The sequence below is a fragment of the Mesoplodon bidens genome (genome assembly GCF_964165515.1).
Source record: "Mesoplodon bidens genome assembly, chromosome: 2".
NCBI lineage: Eukaryota > Metazoa > Chordata > Mammalia > Artiodactyla > Ziphiidae > Mesoplodon > Mesoplodon bidens.
The window spans coordinates 100401175-100418241 of record NC_138177.1 but is presented as its reverse complement, the minus strand read 5'-3'; the positions used below and the strand labels follow the sequence as shown (position 1 = coordinate 100418241).

The 17067-nt window shown below is 36.9% G+C and overlaps 1 protein-coding gene across 3 annotated transcripts in view; it reads right to left on the bottom strand.

Moving 5' to 3' along the window:
* DPYD (dihydropyrimidine dehydrogenase) overlaps positions 1-17067 on the bottom strand; it is an 811527-nt gene that overhangs the window by 7123 nt on the left and 787337 nt on the right. For all 3 annotated transcript variants that reach the window (XM_081225179.1, XM_081225181.1, XM_081225180.1), the window contains one exon: positions 15745-15888. In XM_081225179.1, coding sequence (XP_081081305.1) covers positions 15745-15888 — 144 coding nt within the window. The remainder of the gene's footprint in view (positions 1-15744; positions 15889-17067) is intronic.

Genomic DNA, 17067 nt, shown 5'->3' with positions numbered 1-17067 from the left:
AATTAAATAAATGATGAAGCAGGGATTCAGACCAGTGCTGCCTAACTTCAAATTCTATGGTGATAATCACTCTGCTTTACTGGCTCATCTGTTATTTCTCTATTTAGCAAATTTTATTTCATGTTGTAGATATTTTCTACATTCAGCTCCTATTTGCAGTCTCTTAGGAGGCTTTATTCATCTTTGTATCTCATGTTGTGTATCTTGCTCCTCAGATCACTGAAACATAATGGGTACTCAAATATTTGTTTAAATAAATGTGTCTTTAGTTTTTCTATATACTAAATATTCAGCAAAATATTAGGCACACAGTTGTATGAGCTAAGAGCTACTTTTTGATTTACTGAATACTTTTATTAATATGAGATTCACAAAAAGATTTGAGTACCTCTTTAAATACAAAATAATCATAGTCAAAGTATCTGGGTATGTTTAATATTTTCTAATATTTTAAGACAGTAAATTCATGAGGTCACTCTATTGCTGTAAAATACTATACATGATAGCAAATAATTTTTTCAATCTAGTAAACAAATTAGTCAAAACAGTTGTTTCATTGAATTAGATCATGGCTTGACTGAAATCATCAGTAAATACTCAAAAGACGATTAAACAGGAAACTCCCTAGATGGTCATCCAGCTTATAAGGCTTATTCCAAAGAAACAATGCATATTTCTAAGATATTTTATTGTAAGAAGCAAATTCACATTATGTGTATATCAAATATGCCTTTTGCTCTATATTGGAGATTTGCTGTTGTTATTTATTAAAAACCATTGTTTAATGTGAAACTAAATAAAACAAAGTCCTTGGAGCCTCTAAAAATTATTTACACATGGTGTTAAAAATCACCCCTCATTCATCATAGTTCTTAAGAAAATTATGTATATATATATTTAATCTGGAAGAGGATAAAAGAATGGCTACTATTTTAAGTTATTTTGTAAAGAGTAATCAAAGAAAATGAATTATCACTCTATGTGGCAGACAACGAGGACATTTATTTAAAACTCAAAGCTTCCAGGTAGTAATGCCAGCTTATAAATACCCTTGAGTACACGTTCTGGAATTTGGAGTTTGCTGAAAGTTGCATATAATCAGTAAAGCACATATGGCTAGTCTAGTCCCTGTTGGACACATACCTGTGGAGATTAGGGTACCTACATTCATTATTCCAAGCAGGGTGTGGATATACAAAGGTCGCGCGATCTGCTATAGCCATCCCTGATTAGTGGAAAAGTTTATGTGTGAATGTGTATGTGGGAAAAGTGATGCCAAATTCTTTAAAGTGTAGGTGATACATTTGATTTAAATATGTTTTCCCAAAATTAATGTTGGGAAGTAGTACAGAATTCTAGAATCACATCTTGGTCAATTAATTATTTGTTTGGGATAATCAAAAGTATTTTTAAAAACTAGATCAGTCAATATTTCTGTTTGATATAAAGTTTGGGGTCAAAAGTGAGGAGCTAGAGGGCCTCCATCCCATCCCTGCTGCATCATACTTAATGTATTAGGCTGAGTATGAATTTCTTAGTTTGGGCCTACTTTTTTTACAGGTGATTGAAGTATTTTCAAGTTGTGATTGATATCTGGCATGTTAACTGTCCTTAGATTTAAGTCTTCTACACATCTGATTAGCATACTATTTATGATACCTGTAAAAAAGTGTCATTCAAAGGCCAGGACCCAGGACAGTGTGCTGTGGGCAATCACTATGATGTCTATCCAAAACAGATCAAAATTGTTTGGACGTAGCTGTTTAATTACTTTACCATTTCCTTATCTGTACCATTACCAATGTCACAGGTTCTTATCTGTTACATCAAGTTCACTGCTTGCCTAATAAACCTATCAAAATAGGAAATGAGATAACTCTGTTTGTTCTCACAGAACTTATGCTGACACTTGATAATTTCTTCCTTTACTAATGCCCTCAAGTCAAAAGTTTAATGATCCTTAATGAAGCTTTCTGGTCTACTTCTCTCTTTTCTTCACTCCCCTTGCCACATCAACCTTTTCCTTTTCTAAAGAACCTGGAGCACCATTTAATTTTTAGCAGCGTGATACAGCAATATCATACTAAAACAGTTTCAAAAATAGAGCATACAATTTATTTTTGATATCCTATATAATGTCCTCCGAGCTAGGAGACAGGGATGGTGACTGTACAATTAGAAAGGGAAGTCTTGAGTTTAAATTCAGTAGAACTCTGATAACAGGACTCAGCGTGAATAAGCTGAGTTGGGAGGGCAGAGACAAAGCATGATTTAGGAAATAAAGTAGTAAGTAAATTAGTGGAGAAGGTAAGAGAAGCAAGCAAACCAAGAGATGGGGTAGAAGCTAGTGAGGACCTGGGAACGGAAGTGGGTGAGAGAGGGTGGAGCGGAAGGGAGCTTGTTACTGAGAGACAGATGGGTGAGGTTTGGGTGTAGTCAAGGTTGGTTCAGTACAGATCTGTGGCCCTGATCACTGTATTCTTTTTATGTGGGCCGGCTCAGGCTTTAAAGTAGCAAGTTCTCGCCAGACACTTTGGATTTAAACACATTTAATGAGGCTAAATGTGATGTGTTTCTACTTTATCCTTACCTATCTTGGGCTTCACCTCTCGAATATGTTTTCCCTATCCCTCAGAGCATTCTTTTTTTTTTTTTTTTTGCAGTACGCGGGCCTCTCACTGCTGTGGCCTCTCCCGTTGTGGAGCGCAGGCTCCGGACGCGCAGGCTCAGTGGCCATGGCTCACGGGCCCAGCTGCTCCACGGCATGTGGGATCTTCCCGGACCGGGGCATGAACCCGTGGTCCCCTGCATCGGCAGGCGGACTCTGAACCACTGAGCCACCAGGGAAGCCCATCTAACAGAATTCTTTATGGTGATGCTACAAAGATAATAGGAGCTGAACAGTTCTAATTGTAAGTTAACAGTATACCATCTGCTCTAAGTAGTGGGTGTATTCTCTCTCTCTTTTTTTTTTTAACTTTTAATAGACAAAATACATTTCCATTTTTCCTAATATTTTCTCCAGATTCAGATAATTTGAGGCTTTGGTATTTCTGAAACAATTTAAAATCTTGATGCCACTCTTTTATGATCATCGCTGGTAATGTGATCTCTAGTTTCTCATATGACCATTCAATACTGAGTTATCTAAATGCTTCACTCTTTTCCTATTCCTCGTGAAACTCAGAGATTATGTCACCAAATTTCAATTTGACAGCCTCTCATCCTTCTTGATCCATGTTCAGGTTAGAGCTCTGACTACAGGATTGTTTTCTATTGTTGTTTCTGAGCTCCCTGAAAGTAGATTTACTAAAGGTGGCATACTTGTACATTTAAGCTTAGACTTCCTTTCTGTGGCCTAACAAACTCTACGATGATATGGGATGGTTACTTTCCTTCAAGATTCTCTTAGCTGCCATTTTCCCCAAACAGATTTTTATAAGGAACCAGAAAGAAGTCAATGCAGTAAGTCTCTCATTGCTTCTCTCTCCTTTGTGAGATTAAATTTCCAACATGGCAATTCAATAGTTTTGCCAATGTTTTGCCTTTAGTGGAGTGGGATTTTCATCTGAAGTCTGTAAAGGCTTACATCGCTGCTCTATCTTGCCTGTCGGTATTAACCATCTGGTTATGGGGTCTCTGATGTAGTCCCCGAAAACATTTCTGTTTTCCTTTCATTTCACTCTCCTGCAGCTGCTTCCTCCATGCTTCACTTTCACGTTTGTGGATTTCCATGCATGTGTATATCTTTTTGACATACACTGCTCCTCCCCCAGCCCTTTCATCAGACTTATTTATTCCAAAGAAGATATACCTTTCCATCATCATATTCCGGTCAGGAATCACATCTCAAAACATCCCCGTAGGACTTAAGAGTTGATTTTCACCATATTCTGTTCATGTGTTTTAAAGTCCAGTTTGATAATTTTTCAGCTGCTATTTGTCTGTATATAGACAACTGAGAATGTTAATGCCTCCCACCCATTTCTCTGGTATCTTCTGAAAATTGCTGGGAAAATCCTCCACTATTTTTCTTCCTGTGCCATCCCTTTTATGCTCCATAGTATCTAATATGCCTTACAGTTATATATGAGTACTTTTCTCCTTCCCCTCACAACTCAATTGAAATAATAAACCTCTCGATCAGGCTGACTGGTCTCCTGCCAACACTGTCTTGCCAGTCTTATGAGATGCAGTCTATCTCTTCCTAGAAGCAGCAGGAAGAGATGAAAACATCACTAGTGCCCCTAAACCATTCATTTTCCTACCCAGAAATTCAAAGACGTTAGAGATACATTCCTGGCTTCATAAAGAGAATGAGAATTCATTCTCATATATATCAACAGAAGTGGGAAGCATTCGGGGAACTTTATAAGCCTTGGCAGACTCTCAAATCTCTGTTATATGCTGCCTGGGACTAAAGCACGTTTCTCATTTAGCAGGGCCAAATGTGCACACTGTCACTTCAGTTCTCGTCAGCTAGGAGATAAAACGGCTTCCTGTTTGGTTTCTTTTCTCTAGCACAGGCGAACCTGTGGAATGTGTTAGGAGCTTCTTCAGAAGGTCCTGGTTCGTCTTTTAGAAGGAGACCTTTACATCTATTGCTGGAGGTCAGTTGTCTTTTTCTTACTTTATCTCATTCTCCCCCTTCCCCTTCAGCACTGATTTTGATTACCCTCCTCTTCCTCAGAAGCCTTTTCTTTCACAAAAGCGACAGCTCCGCAATATGGCAATATGTATGGTAAATGTTGTGTCACTATGAAATGGAAATCCAGATGTAGGATTGATAAAGAGGAAATTGACTGGATGCCAGGCTGACTCTAGGCCCCCAGACTATTCCCTGCGGTAGGACTGACAGCCTCTGAGACCATTTTTTAGCTTCCAAGGACGCAAAGAGAAGCTGGATACCATGTTGGCTAGCGAAGACTTCTGGTTCTCAAGGACCCCCTAGTCACAGTGTAACATTGGGAGTAACCACTCTTGACGCTCTAGCTGAAATCCTTAGATGTTTAATCAGTATATCCCCTTGCCCTTTTACATCATGTTAAGACTGAGCAAGAAAACTGGATTATTTTCCTCATTACTGCCTCTCAGTTTGGTCCTTTCTAGGAAATCCTGTTGAACAAAAGAATGAGTTTTGTATTGGATTTAAGGTCCCATGGCTGCATTTATTCCAAGTATGTATTAACACTATGCTTTGCAAACATACTCATATGCTTGAAATGCCACCTTCCTTTTTTTATTTTTCCTTTCATGAGAGACAGAAGAAGATAGTGATTAAGGCCCAAGTTTTAGAGCCAGATTTTGGAATCAAGTCTTGGTTTTCATGTCTTCCTAGCTGTGTGACCTTAGGCAAGTTATTTAACCTCTCTGTTTATTAATTACTTCATCAGTAAAATAGGGAAAATATGGATACCTGATAGGGTTATGGAGAGGATTAAATGAGTTAATTCACAAGCATGCAGAACAGTGCCTGAAACCTCATAAGTACTCAATAAATATTAGCTTTTATTATTAATTCTCTGGTTAATTAACACTAATTTATTAAACTCCATGTTAAATATCACCATCTCTGTGAAGCTTTGCACAATTACCCGAGGCGGAACTAATCCCTTTCACTCCTCTGTGTTCCCAGAGCATTTTGTACATATTTGATTGAACTGTAAATAATTTTTAACATGTGTCTTTCTCCCTTGTTAGACTATGAGCTCCATAAGGATAGATATCTTTCTTTTTAAAATTCATGTTGTATTCCCAGTTTCCTGGATTGCAGCGAGTGCATAATAAATATATGTTAGCACTACATCTCCACCAAGATCAGGAAAATCCTGGTGCCTTGAACCATGCCTTGTTAGTCTCTGGACGAAGACCCAGTCCTTAGCACACTGCTGAGGTCACATAGCAAATACTCAGTAAATACTTACTGATTGACTGATATTGAAACTGCCTACTTCTGAAGCAGCAGACCATTAAGTCTTATCTGAGGCATTTGAAAGAAAAGAAGAACAAAAGATGAGATCATTGAGCATGGCTTGCCTAGAAATAATATTTTCACACTCATAACCAGAGAAGATAGGGGTAGATTAGAAACTTGAATGCATGACTGAAAAACTTGTTCAGACAAGAGAGGCTTAGTCAACTTTGTGGGACACTGGGGCCCTTTTTATAGCAGATGGGGAATAATATACTGTGCTGGCTGAGAGGATAAACAAAGCAGTGGCATGGAGTTTAAACTATTGAACAGAGGAATCTATAAAGAGGCCAGCAGCGAGGAGGGAAGAAACAGGCTAAAATAAACAGATAGGTGGACAGGGAAAATATTAAGCACGAAAACAGATAACCCAGGCCCTCAGGAAAAAGGGGAGATGGAAAAATGGTATGTCAAGAACAGAAGAAACACTGTAGGGAAAACATAGAAGTAATGATGAAGCAGCAGAGGGAAGTACATAGCATGCCTGGGTAAACGTGGTACAATAAAACAATAAAAGCACAAGAAGAAATGTCTGATTCACATGCAGAGAGAAAATGACTCTTAAAGGGAACGTGGCTGTTGATTTCAATGGGGACTGAACAACCACATGGCCTCATCATCCAGATGGAATCTAAAATAATGGGCAAGGAGGCAAGGGACTCATACGAAAATGACAACAACCGTGGCTCCTTACATTTGAATAGAACTATGCCTCGTGTGATACTTTCACACACATCATTTCATTTAGAACAATGGAGTTGAGGTCTTCTGACATTATCTAGTATTTATTCTCCTTCCTGCCAATCTCCCGCCTAGATTGTTACAACAGCCTTCTAACCAGTCTTCCTGTTTCTGTCCTTGCCCATCTAGGATCTTGTATCAACACTGCAGCCAGAATGAGCCTTTGAAAAATTTTGTCAGATCACATCATTCTTCCTTTTAAAAAGCCTCAATAGTTTCCTGCCAAGGACTTTCCTGCTTTGGGGTCTTTGCATTTTCTGTTCCTTCTGAATGGAATGTTCCCCCTACCCCCACCCCCCCGCCGATATTTATCTGCATTGATCACTCTCTCACTCTTTGAAGTGTTTACTCATATGCCATTTAACCAGGCAGGCATCTCCTGATCAACCTCTCCAGCAATTACTTTTCTCCTAATCCTGCTGTATCTTCTCCACAGCACTGTGACCATCTGACATAGTATGTACCCACTCGTTCATTTGTTTATTGTCTGTTCTATAATGTATGTAGACACCAAATATAGACACCATGGTGCCTAAGATGTAGACACCATGAGAGCTGGGCTTTTGTTTTGTTCACTACTGAATTGCTAGTGACTAGAGCAGTGCTGGAACATAGTGGGTGGACATTAATAGTTGTTGGATGAATGACAAAATGGATGTATGGGTGAATAGGACAATTATTGCCGACCGGAAATTGGAATCTCAGTGGTTACATGTGAAAGACAAAATGAAACAATACCAGATGTCCTTGCCAAGATGAGCAATGCTTTCTGACCTGTGGGCCACTTCCCCATTCTTAAGACTGCCTCTTTTTTTTCTCCACGTCATCATTTCTTTCTGGTTATTCTCTTATTTCTTTGATCACTTGTTCCCATTTGCTTCTCCAGAACTTCCTACTCCCTCATAGGGTATTAGGTTAAGCAAGAAATGAAGAAAATATATGTGAAGATTCTGTCTTATGTCTGGCACCCAGTAGGCGGTCAGCATGTCAGTTCTTTTTTCTTTATATCATTCAGCACAGGTGCAAAATTAGCTTGAGTTCACTAATATCAATATGCTCAAATCTAAAATTTTCACCCCACATTAAAAAACTCATCAAACCAAAAACACCAAGAACAAAACCCTGATTCATTATCTTTCATTTTTCTTTATCTCAGTTAATGGGACTATCAAAAATCTAATCATCTTAGTCTCCTTATTTTCAACTCCTTACTGTCCCTTATACCTCAGTATATAAAGAGAATCATCAAATTTTAGAGGGAGAATTACCAAGGCTCCATCAATTTAACCTCTGCTTCTGTTTCCATAACCATGGCCACTCACCAAATCTAGGACCACATTATGAATCACTGGGAATATCCCTTTTTCCACTTACCCTTCTAATCACTACCCAGTCTACAGGGCTCCTAAAATGCCAGTTCCTCAGAGAGGCCTTCCTCATCTCCTTCAATCTAAATTAGGTCTTGCTATGAAAGAGACTCCATACATCCTGTATTTTTCTTTACTGTTTGTATTACAAATATAGCTTTATACTATTAGTGTGATTCTCTGTTTTAATACCTGTTTCTTTCTCTACTCTGTATGCTTCATGAGGACAGAGGCTGTGGCTGTTTTATTTTTTGTACTATAGATGCTCAATTCCTAGCACACTGCTTGTCTCATGGTAGGTATATGATAAAAATTTCCTGAAAAATATATGGACTTCTTCAAAACTTCCTACTTGGTTGACTTCCAGAGCTTTATGTATTCCTACTAACATTCTTGAGCTCACTTTATTGGACATATGGAAATGGAGGGTCACCCTAACCTGTTATCTACTTCAAGCTGTCCATTCCTAACATCATAAACTAATAGTGGGTAACATATACAGTATTTAGGATATGTTTGGTGCAGGCTAAAAGCAGTTCACACACTACCTAATTTATAATCCCATGAGTCAGACTTTTTTTTTTTTTTTTTTTTTTGCGGTACGCGGGCCTCTCACTGTTGTGGCCTCTCCCATTGCGGAGCACAGGCTCCGGACGCGCAGGCTCAGCGGCCATGGCTCACGGGCCCAGCTGCTCCGCAGCATGTGGGATCTTCCCAGACCGGGGCATGAACCCGTGTCCCCTGCATCGGCAGGCGGACTCTCAACCACTGCGCCACCAGGGAAGCCCAGGCAGACTCTTTAATTATGTCCACCTTACAGATTAGTTAACCGAGGCAAGTTCATGTAGCTGCTAAATGGCAGTGGCATAATTTGAACCCAAGCAGCGTGACAGAGTAGTTCCAGGCTTAATTCAGGAAACTCTTTTCCCATAAATGTAATCTGCTAAAATCTTATAAACCTTGCTATATCTTTCAATGAAGGAAATAGCTTCTTAAGACTTTCTAGCAGTCACTTTCTTCAAACACAGGCTACTTACTAAAATGGCACTGGTAAGCCCAAATTCAGTTTCATTAAATGCCTATGGCATTGCAGTAGGTAGAAAATCATATGTCACTCTCTTATCCAAGATGACTTAATGTATTGTCTGGACTCCGTTCCTTCCTTATTTGCCAAGGATATAGCTTCTTTAATCATGCCCTTTCTAGTAGCTTTAGCTATCGTTTCCTAGCATATAAACACATGCAAGCTTAGAGTATCCTAACATATACAAACCAACCTTTCCTCTACTACCTTTCTTCTTGTCACTTTCCTTTCGATCTTTCTCAAGTTCAGGAAAGAGTATTCCATATGCCATGTCCTTAATTTTGAAACCTTTATTCACTCTTCAATTTACCACCTCCTGGATTCTACTTTTCACCACCCCACTGAATCTGCTTAGGCCAAGATAAGCTAAAATATGAAGGTCTGATGTTTACGCTAAGGAGTTTACCTTAAGATCATGGTTAAGATGTGGGAATTTTAAACGAAGGGTAAAACAATCAGATTTGCATTTAACAAAGAACACTTCATAATAGTTGGAGGATACATTAGATAAGAATGAGAAAAGAAGGTGGGAGGCCAGTTTGTAGAATATTTCAGAATTCCAGGAAAGAATGTGTAAAGAACTTCCCTAAGACCTTTGCTATAGGGAAGAGCAGAAGAGGAAGAGGACATGACAGATAAAAATGGTGGACATTGGTGAATGTCCATGATCCCATTCATGAGAGAGATGAGTCATAGGATGAAATCTAGGCCAAATTTCAGGTTTCTGCTTAGGTAAGAGGGTAGATAAAGTGCTGTTCACTGAGACACAGGACTCAGGAGGAGGATCAGGCTTAGAAGGAACGATAATCAGTTTAGTTTGAAGTACGATGGCCTTTATGCACCTTGCTTAGACTATCCAGGTGGAGGTATCCAGAAGATAGTGGGTGACACAGGTTTGAAGCATAAAAAAGAGGTAGGGATGCAATCCAAAAATGGGCAGAAGACCTAAATAGACATTTCTCCAAAGAAGATATACAGATTGCCAACAAACAAATGAAAGTATGCTCAACATCACTAATCATTAGAGAAATGCAAATCAAAACTACAATGAGGTATCACCTCACACCAGTCAGAATGGCCATCATCAAAAAATCTACAAACAATAAATGCTGGAGAGGGTGTGGAGAAAAGGGAACCCTCTTGCACTGTTGGTGGGAATGTAAACTGATGCCACTATGGAGAACAGTATGGAGGTTCCTTAGAAAACTAAAAATAGAACTATCAATCATACAACCCAGCAATCCCACTACTGGGCATATACCCTGAGAAAATCATAATTCAAAAGGAGTCATGTAACACAATGTTCACTGCAGCTCTATTTACAATAGCGAAGACACTGAAGCAACTTAAGTGACCATCGACAGATGAATGGATAAAGAAGATGTGGCACATATATACAATGGAATATTACTCAGCCATAAAAAGAAACGAAATTGAGTTATTTGTAGTGAGGTGGATGGACCTAGAGACTCATACAGAGTGAAGTAAGTCAGAAAGAGAAAAACAAATACCGTATGCTAACACATATATATGGAATCTAAAAAAAAAAAAAGGTTCTAAAGAACCTAGGGTCAGGACAGCTATAAAGACGCAGATGTAGAGAATGGACTTGAGGACATGGGGAAGGGGAAGGTTAAGCTGGGATGAAGTGAGAGAGTGGCATGGACATATATACACTACCAAATGTAAAATAGATAGCTAGTGGGAAGTAGCTGCATAGCACAGGGAGATCAGCTCGGTGCTTTGTGACCCCCTAGAGGCGTGGGATAGGGAGGGTGGGAGGGAGGGAGATGCAAGAGGGAGGAGATATGGGGATATATGTATATGTATAGCTGATTCACTTTGTTATAAAGCAGAAACTAACACATTATTGTAAAGCAATTATAGTCCAATAAAGATGTTTAAAAAAAAAAAGAGGTAAGGATGGAAGATAGTTGAGTCGATATATAGGAAAAGTTTAAATGAATCATAAAGGGAAATGATATAGTAAGAAGGAAGCAGAGAGAGGAGTCCAGACACCATCATCATGTTCTCTCTCCACCCTTTTCTCTTATTGTACCCCAACCTGCACCTGCTTCTGTCATGTGAAGCTACATGCTGCTACATGAACTCATCAATCTTCCCCTCAAGGTCCATCTTCTGCTACCTTTTCCATCTGGTTAATATCAAGAAGAAAAGGGAACTATGTTGAACATATTTCAAAGTAAAGAATCAGCACTGTAGTAGAAAAAACATTTTTGTCTTCACAGAAATGTTAAAAGTAGTACTAAGGTCTTGCTTTCAAGTAAGGGGCTTATAGCCAAGAATTTTGGACTTTGTCAGAAGGTTTTATTTGTAAAGTTTTTTGTTAAACTCTTCCTTATTAGACAAAGATTTACTTAAGGTATGAAACTTTTTATAGAAATTGGCCATCCTTATTAGAACTTTGTCTAACCCATTTCTGATTCACTCTTGAAAAGTTTTAGCTAATTCTGAGACACTGAACATTTAAATGTAAAGTAAGTCATGCATTTATGATACATCTTTTGTCATTGAATCATAACTTGAGAGACGGAAGGAGCCACTTTAAAATGCAAATATTGAAATCTTGGAATGGTTGCTTATTTGTGAAAAAAATTAAAGGTATAGCCATATCTGATACTTTAGAGCAGAACAAATTTTAGATTAATTAAATAATCAAATGTAAATTCCAAAAGAACCAGATGGGGTGAATCCATATAATCTTAAGGTAGAAAAAGCTAAACTAAGCAAATAAAGAAAGGGAGAAATCACAAAACTAGCTCTTGCCAGATATGATTTCATAAAAGTAAAACTTCTGTATGTATATCTAAAAACACCGTCATAAAAATTATGAGGCAAATGGAAATATATAAAAAGTTTATTTAAAAAATCTATGAAACAAAGATAAATACTACAACAGAAAACTGGTCAAAAGTAATAAGTAACAAATTCACAAAAGAAGAAATGGTCAAAAATATATTAAAAAATCATGCCAATCTTACTACTATTTAGATATTGGAAATTAAACAAAAAATACTTTTTTGACTATTATACTAGTTAAAATTAAAAATAAATCTATTGTTGACGGGTGTCTAAGAATGAGTCCTCTCTAACATTTTTTGGCAGAATGTAAATTTGCACGTTCTTCCTGGAGAACAATTTGGCACTATGTATCAAAAGCCCTACAATTTCACCTGCAATTTCTCTAGAGAAAACAATTAGAGATCTACACAAAGATTTTTGTACAACAATAGTTATAATAGCATTATTTGTAAAAAATTCTGGAAATAGCCTAAAAATTCAACAATAGGTTAATTTTTAGAAGTAATAAGTTCATATTATCAAATATTATAAAACCATTAGAGTGATATATAAATAATTATGAGGTTTTTATATAGAAAATTTGAGTATTCTATGTTTAGTTTAATGTATTACATTTAGGTTTAGAAAAAGAACTAGAGTTTTATAAATCTAAATTTTAATAGTGATTAAGTTGAGGTGGTAGGATTAGGGGTAAATTTCAGATTAATCTTTGTGCTTTTAACAGAAACAAAACCAAACAAACAAATGAAACTACAGAAGGTCAGGAGGAGGAAGAAAAGAAGAAAGGAAAAGAGATGTCTTTGTCCAGTAGTCTGCTCTTACAGATCTCTCATTAGATATTTGACCCAAATCAAGTGATTAGTAGCACAGCGGTGACAAAAGCCATGTGTCACAATTCCCTTACTAAACGTTATTCTCCTTGTTCTATACTGACACCTTCATCTTCCATGAGCAATCTCTAGGTATATTTTGTATATCTTCTAGAATGGACCAAACATTTTCGTCCCTATTATGAGCCAATCTTTTCAATCCTAAGCCAACAATTCTCAATTTCACCTCCATCCCCCACTCTACCACTGTTTACTATGTGACTTGATCAAATTATTTAATGTTTTTTAATTCCTCAATTTTCTTATCTGTAAAATGAATATAAAGATAGTACCTATCCCAAGTATTGTGAAGATTAAATGAGATAAAACATGTATAGCACTTGGAACAGTATTGGCATATTAGAGCTATTGGTTGCTACATACTTCCATTGGTGCTTTCAGGAGATGAAATTTCTCTCCTACTCTGGAAAATCATACTGGAATATGAATAAAAGTGAATTTATTAGAGGACAACTGCTCTAATTAAAAATACAATCATACACACACAGAGCTCACTTTTGGTAACAACATCATGGCTCTAGAGATCAAGTGTCATCTAACGCCACCACAAATATCTCTGGGACAGGAACAGATCTCTATCTTCTTTCTTCCTCTAAAACATAAGCTCTGTCCCACTCTATAGAGATATAAAGCCTTATAGAAAGCAAGATGAAATGAGCAGTCATTGTCATAGTAAATGTAATTCCTCATTTTCCAGAAATAGTTGCACCTATAACTGGTGAAAACTCCCCATCTCTCTGCAGAAAAACCTCCCATTATCAGTTACCATTATGCTTTCTGACAGGACACACCATATTTCTAGAAATGATAACAGGTATTATAGAATGGGTATAGACACCCTGGGAAGAAAAACAAGGTAGTGGAAAATCCACTGGACATTGAGAAAAATCTACCATAGCAGCCCCTTAATATGTCAGCAATGTTATGGTCTTAGTTATGGGAAGATGGTGTCAATGGTCTCTTGAGGCTTATGTAATGTAACACCAGGGGTACTTCAATTTGGATCATCTCTGAAGTAACAATTTAGGAGAGGAATGTAAGCCTGTACGATTTCTAATAAGACTCCTCATCTCTCCTTGAGACTTTAAAAAATGTTTACTTACTTTCCTGACTTCCCAGTTCTTTGGTTTATTTAATTCTGCTGAGTTTGATATTTTATTTGGATTTGTGATCAGCTAACTTTAACTCAACTTCAGCAGGTTTTTTGTTTGTTCTGTTTTTGTTTTGCTTCTAGGTTATCAATATATTCCCTGACAGAATAGAAGCCTAAAAAAGGCCTCAATGCTTTTATAATCACCTTGCTCTTCCTTTATTTCAAATATAAATAATATTTTTCTTTTGAATTTTGTATACATAAGGAAAAGATGGAGATCTTACATTTATTTCAAATTAATTAAATAGGAAAAGACAAGCAGGGACAATTCCCACTTAACCCCAAACATATATTAGCTATAGCCAAAGGGTGGGGGAAATGTGAAGAGCAGAAAGATCTGACTTCTTCTTTACCATCAGTGTCCAGTTCATCCTTTTAGTATCAAACAAATAATTTAAAGGAAACAGCTCAAGAGACTCTTTGGGGCTATTATACTGCTGCAAGTCCCAAGTGTTCACTTTATTTGGAATTATGGCATTGAAGTGCTGGTAGAATTTGTGTTCAGCCACTTCCATATTTCCTTTCAGAACTCTGAATAACCTAGTCCTCTCAACATCGTCTAAATTCCACTGTTTTTCGCATAGGACACATTTCTTCTTTCTCATAGATAGAGGGGATTTTTAAGGGTTCCAACTCCTGTTTGACTACTAAAGAGGAATTTCAAAGAGCTCCTTAGAGTAAGCTTTTCAGCTGATGCTTCAACCAGAAAATGGAGATAGTCACTAAATGGAGAAGAGTAAGTTTCAGTGACTGAAAACCACATTCCCTGATGGTAACTTCAGAGAGAATGTGGACTGTAATACTCCTTTTTTCTTTTTTTTTTAAATTATGATTGCTTTAAAATAATTCCATCTTGAAGGAGGTGGGCAGAAGGGAAGTAGGTGTGGATATAAAAGGGCAAGCTGATGGATCTTGGTGCTAATGGAACTCTTATCTTGACTGTGGTGGTGGACACAGGAACCTACCTATGGGGTGAAATTACACAGAACTAAATACACGTGTGTGCTCACACACGCAAATGAGTAGAAGTACAACTGGGGAAATCTGAATAAGATCAGTAGATTGTATCTGTGTCATTATCCTTATTGTGATGCTGTATTACAGTTTTACAACATGCTACCATTGGGGAAACTGGGTAAAGGGTACATGAGACCTCTCTGTATTATTTCTTACACCTGTATGTGAATCTACATCTTTTTCAAAATAAGAAGTTAAAGAAGAAAAACAAGAAATATAATGCACACATAATTCCATCTTAATGATAATTTTTGATATTATCCAGAAAATAATTTCCTGAAACCCAAATTTGTACAGGCTTTCCCAAGGCTGAACCAGAGAAAGTTCGTCCAAAATGTAAGGTATCATGTTGATATTGATGGTGCATATTGATCATTTAGTTGTACTGTATGACTAAGATACCTTTTAGATTTAATTGTAGATTACAGTAATTTTTAAATGAGTGTAAGAAGACAAAGAATTAACTGTAATATTTTATGGCCTATTTAATACATCCAAAATTTGCATGAAACACATATTTGACAGTGTTCTAAAAAGTATAAAATATACAAATAAAAGAGGCTATCCTGTCACTGCAGACAGGATTTTTAAAACTGTCAATATATTTTAAAAACAAAATCAGTGGTACACTTAAACAGGAAATAAACACAAACTAAACAATAAAATAGACATATTTATAGATACAGCTTAATCATTACCTTAACAGTGGGAATAGGCTTTTTGGGGATAAAATGGTTTCTCTCAAGTGGCGGAAAAGTTGCATTTTGTTCTTTCAGTCTAATCTTTTCCTCTGCTATGATTTTCTTGCGCTGCTCAAGATAAGGTCCAAAACTTGGCAGTTTCTAATAGGAAAACACACAAATAAGAAAGTATGTTAGCTCACAGAAGAGAAAAATGTGAGGATATAAACACAAATATTATAAACAAACAAATGTGTGTTTTGAGACTGTTTCACGTATACTGTAACAAGATCTTCATTCATTCTTGAACCCTAGTCTTCTACGTATCTGAGTCCATTAATTATTAAAAAGAACACAATAGCACAATACCTTTACCAAATATGTATGTATTAAATATACAAATATTAATTGAAATACATTTCTAAACAGAATAAAATTCACAATGGTAAACCAAAGCATTCACTTAAAACAATAGCTATTAGTTAAACCATTTGTTTAGTTCATATAGACAGAAGGTGAAACCTATTGATGCTTTTTTTCCTCTTCATCAGGTTTTTAGCACAATATAGACACAGCCTAGTCTCTGACAAATGCTTTTGTCAATAGCAAAGGTACTTTGCCAAAGTTCAAATCTGTATCTCTGTTTTATTGTGTTCAAATTCTTACTACATCTCTTTAAAGATTGTAACTAATGTTGATTGCAGTTTACTGGAATAGCTGAAAAACAAAATGGTAAAAATATTGATTTCTCTGCACAGAAAATAAAGTTTATTTTGCATGAAAGAGGCAAAAGTAGAAATGAAAAGCAGAGGAAATATCACAGTGCTTAAACAAACTCCCTCAGTATTCAAAATCACATTATGGAGCTTTAAATCTCAAGGTTATTCAATCGTACTTTACAAAGTTCATTTAGAAAGATACCTGGGTGTTGTGGAAAAATGCTAAGTGGTTTCACGTTAACATGAATATGCCCTCATACTATTCATTATCCTACAATTATTTCCTCTTCACTTTGTCCTTCTCTCCTAGAACTTTTAATCTTCACTTTTACTGGCATATACTGCTGGTGATACACACCACTGAATTCGAAATGTTCTGTGTCTGCCTGGAACCTGGAATTGCTAGGTCTCTTTTCAAAGACTGCAAAAATACCACCACCACCCCCAGCTCTCCTGCAGAATAAAGCAGATTTACCTAGCCAATGAAGGCTTGGAAAACTACAGCATTCCAAGGTCATCCTGATCTCTGCTCCAGCAAGTAATTAGGTGAAAAAATCACACTTGTTTTAAAACACTGGCCTCTACCTACCAGGTTGCATAACACTCTAGGAAAATGAGTTCT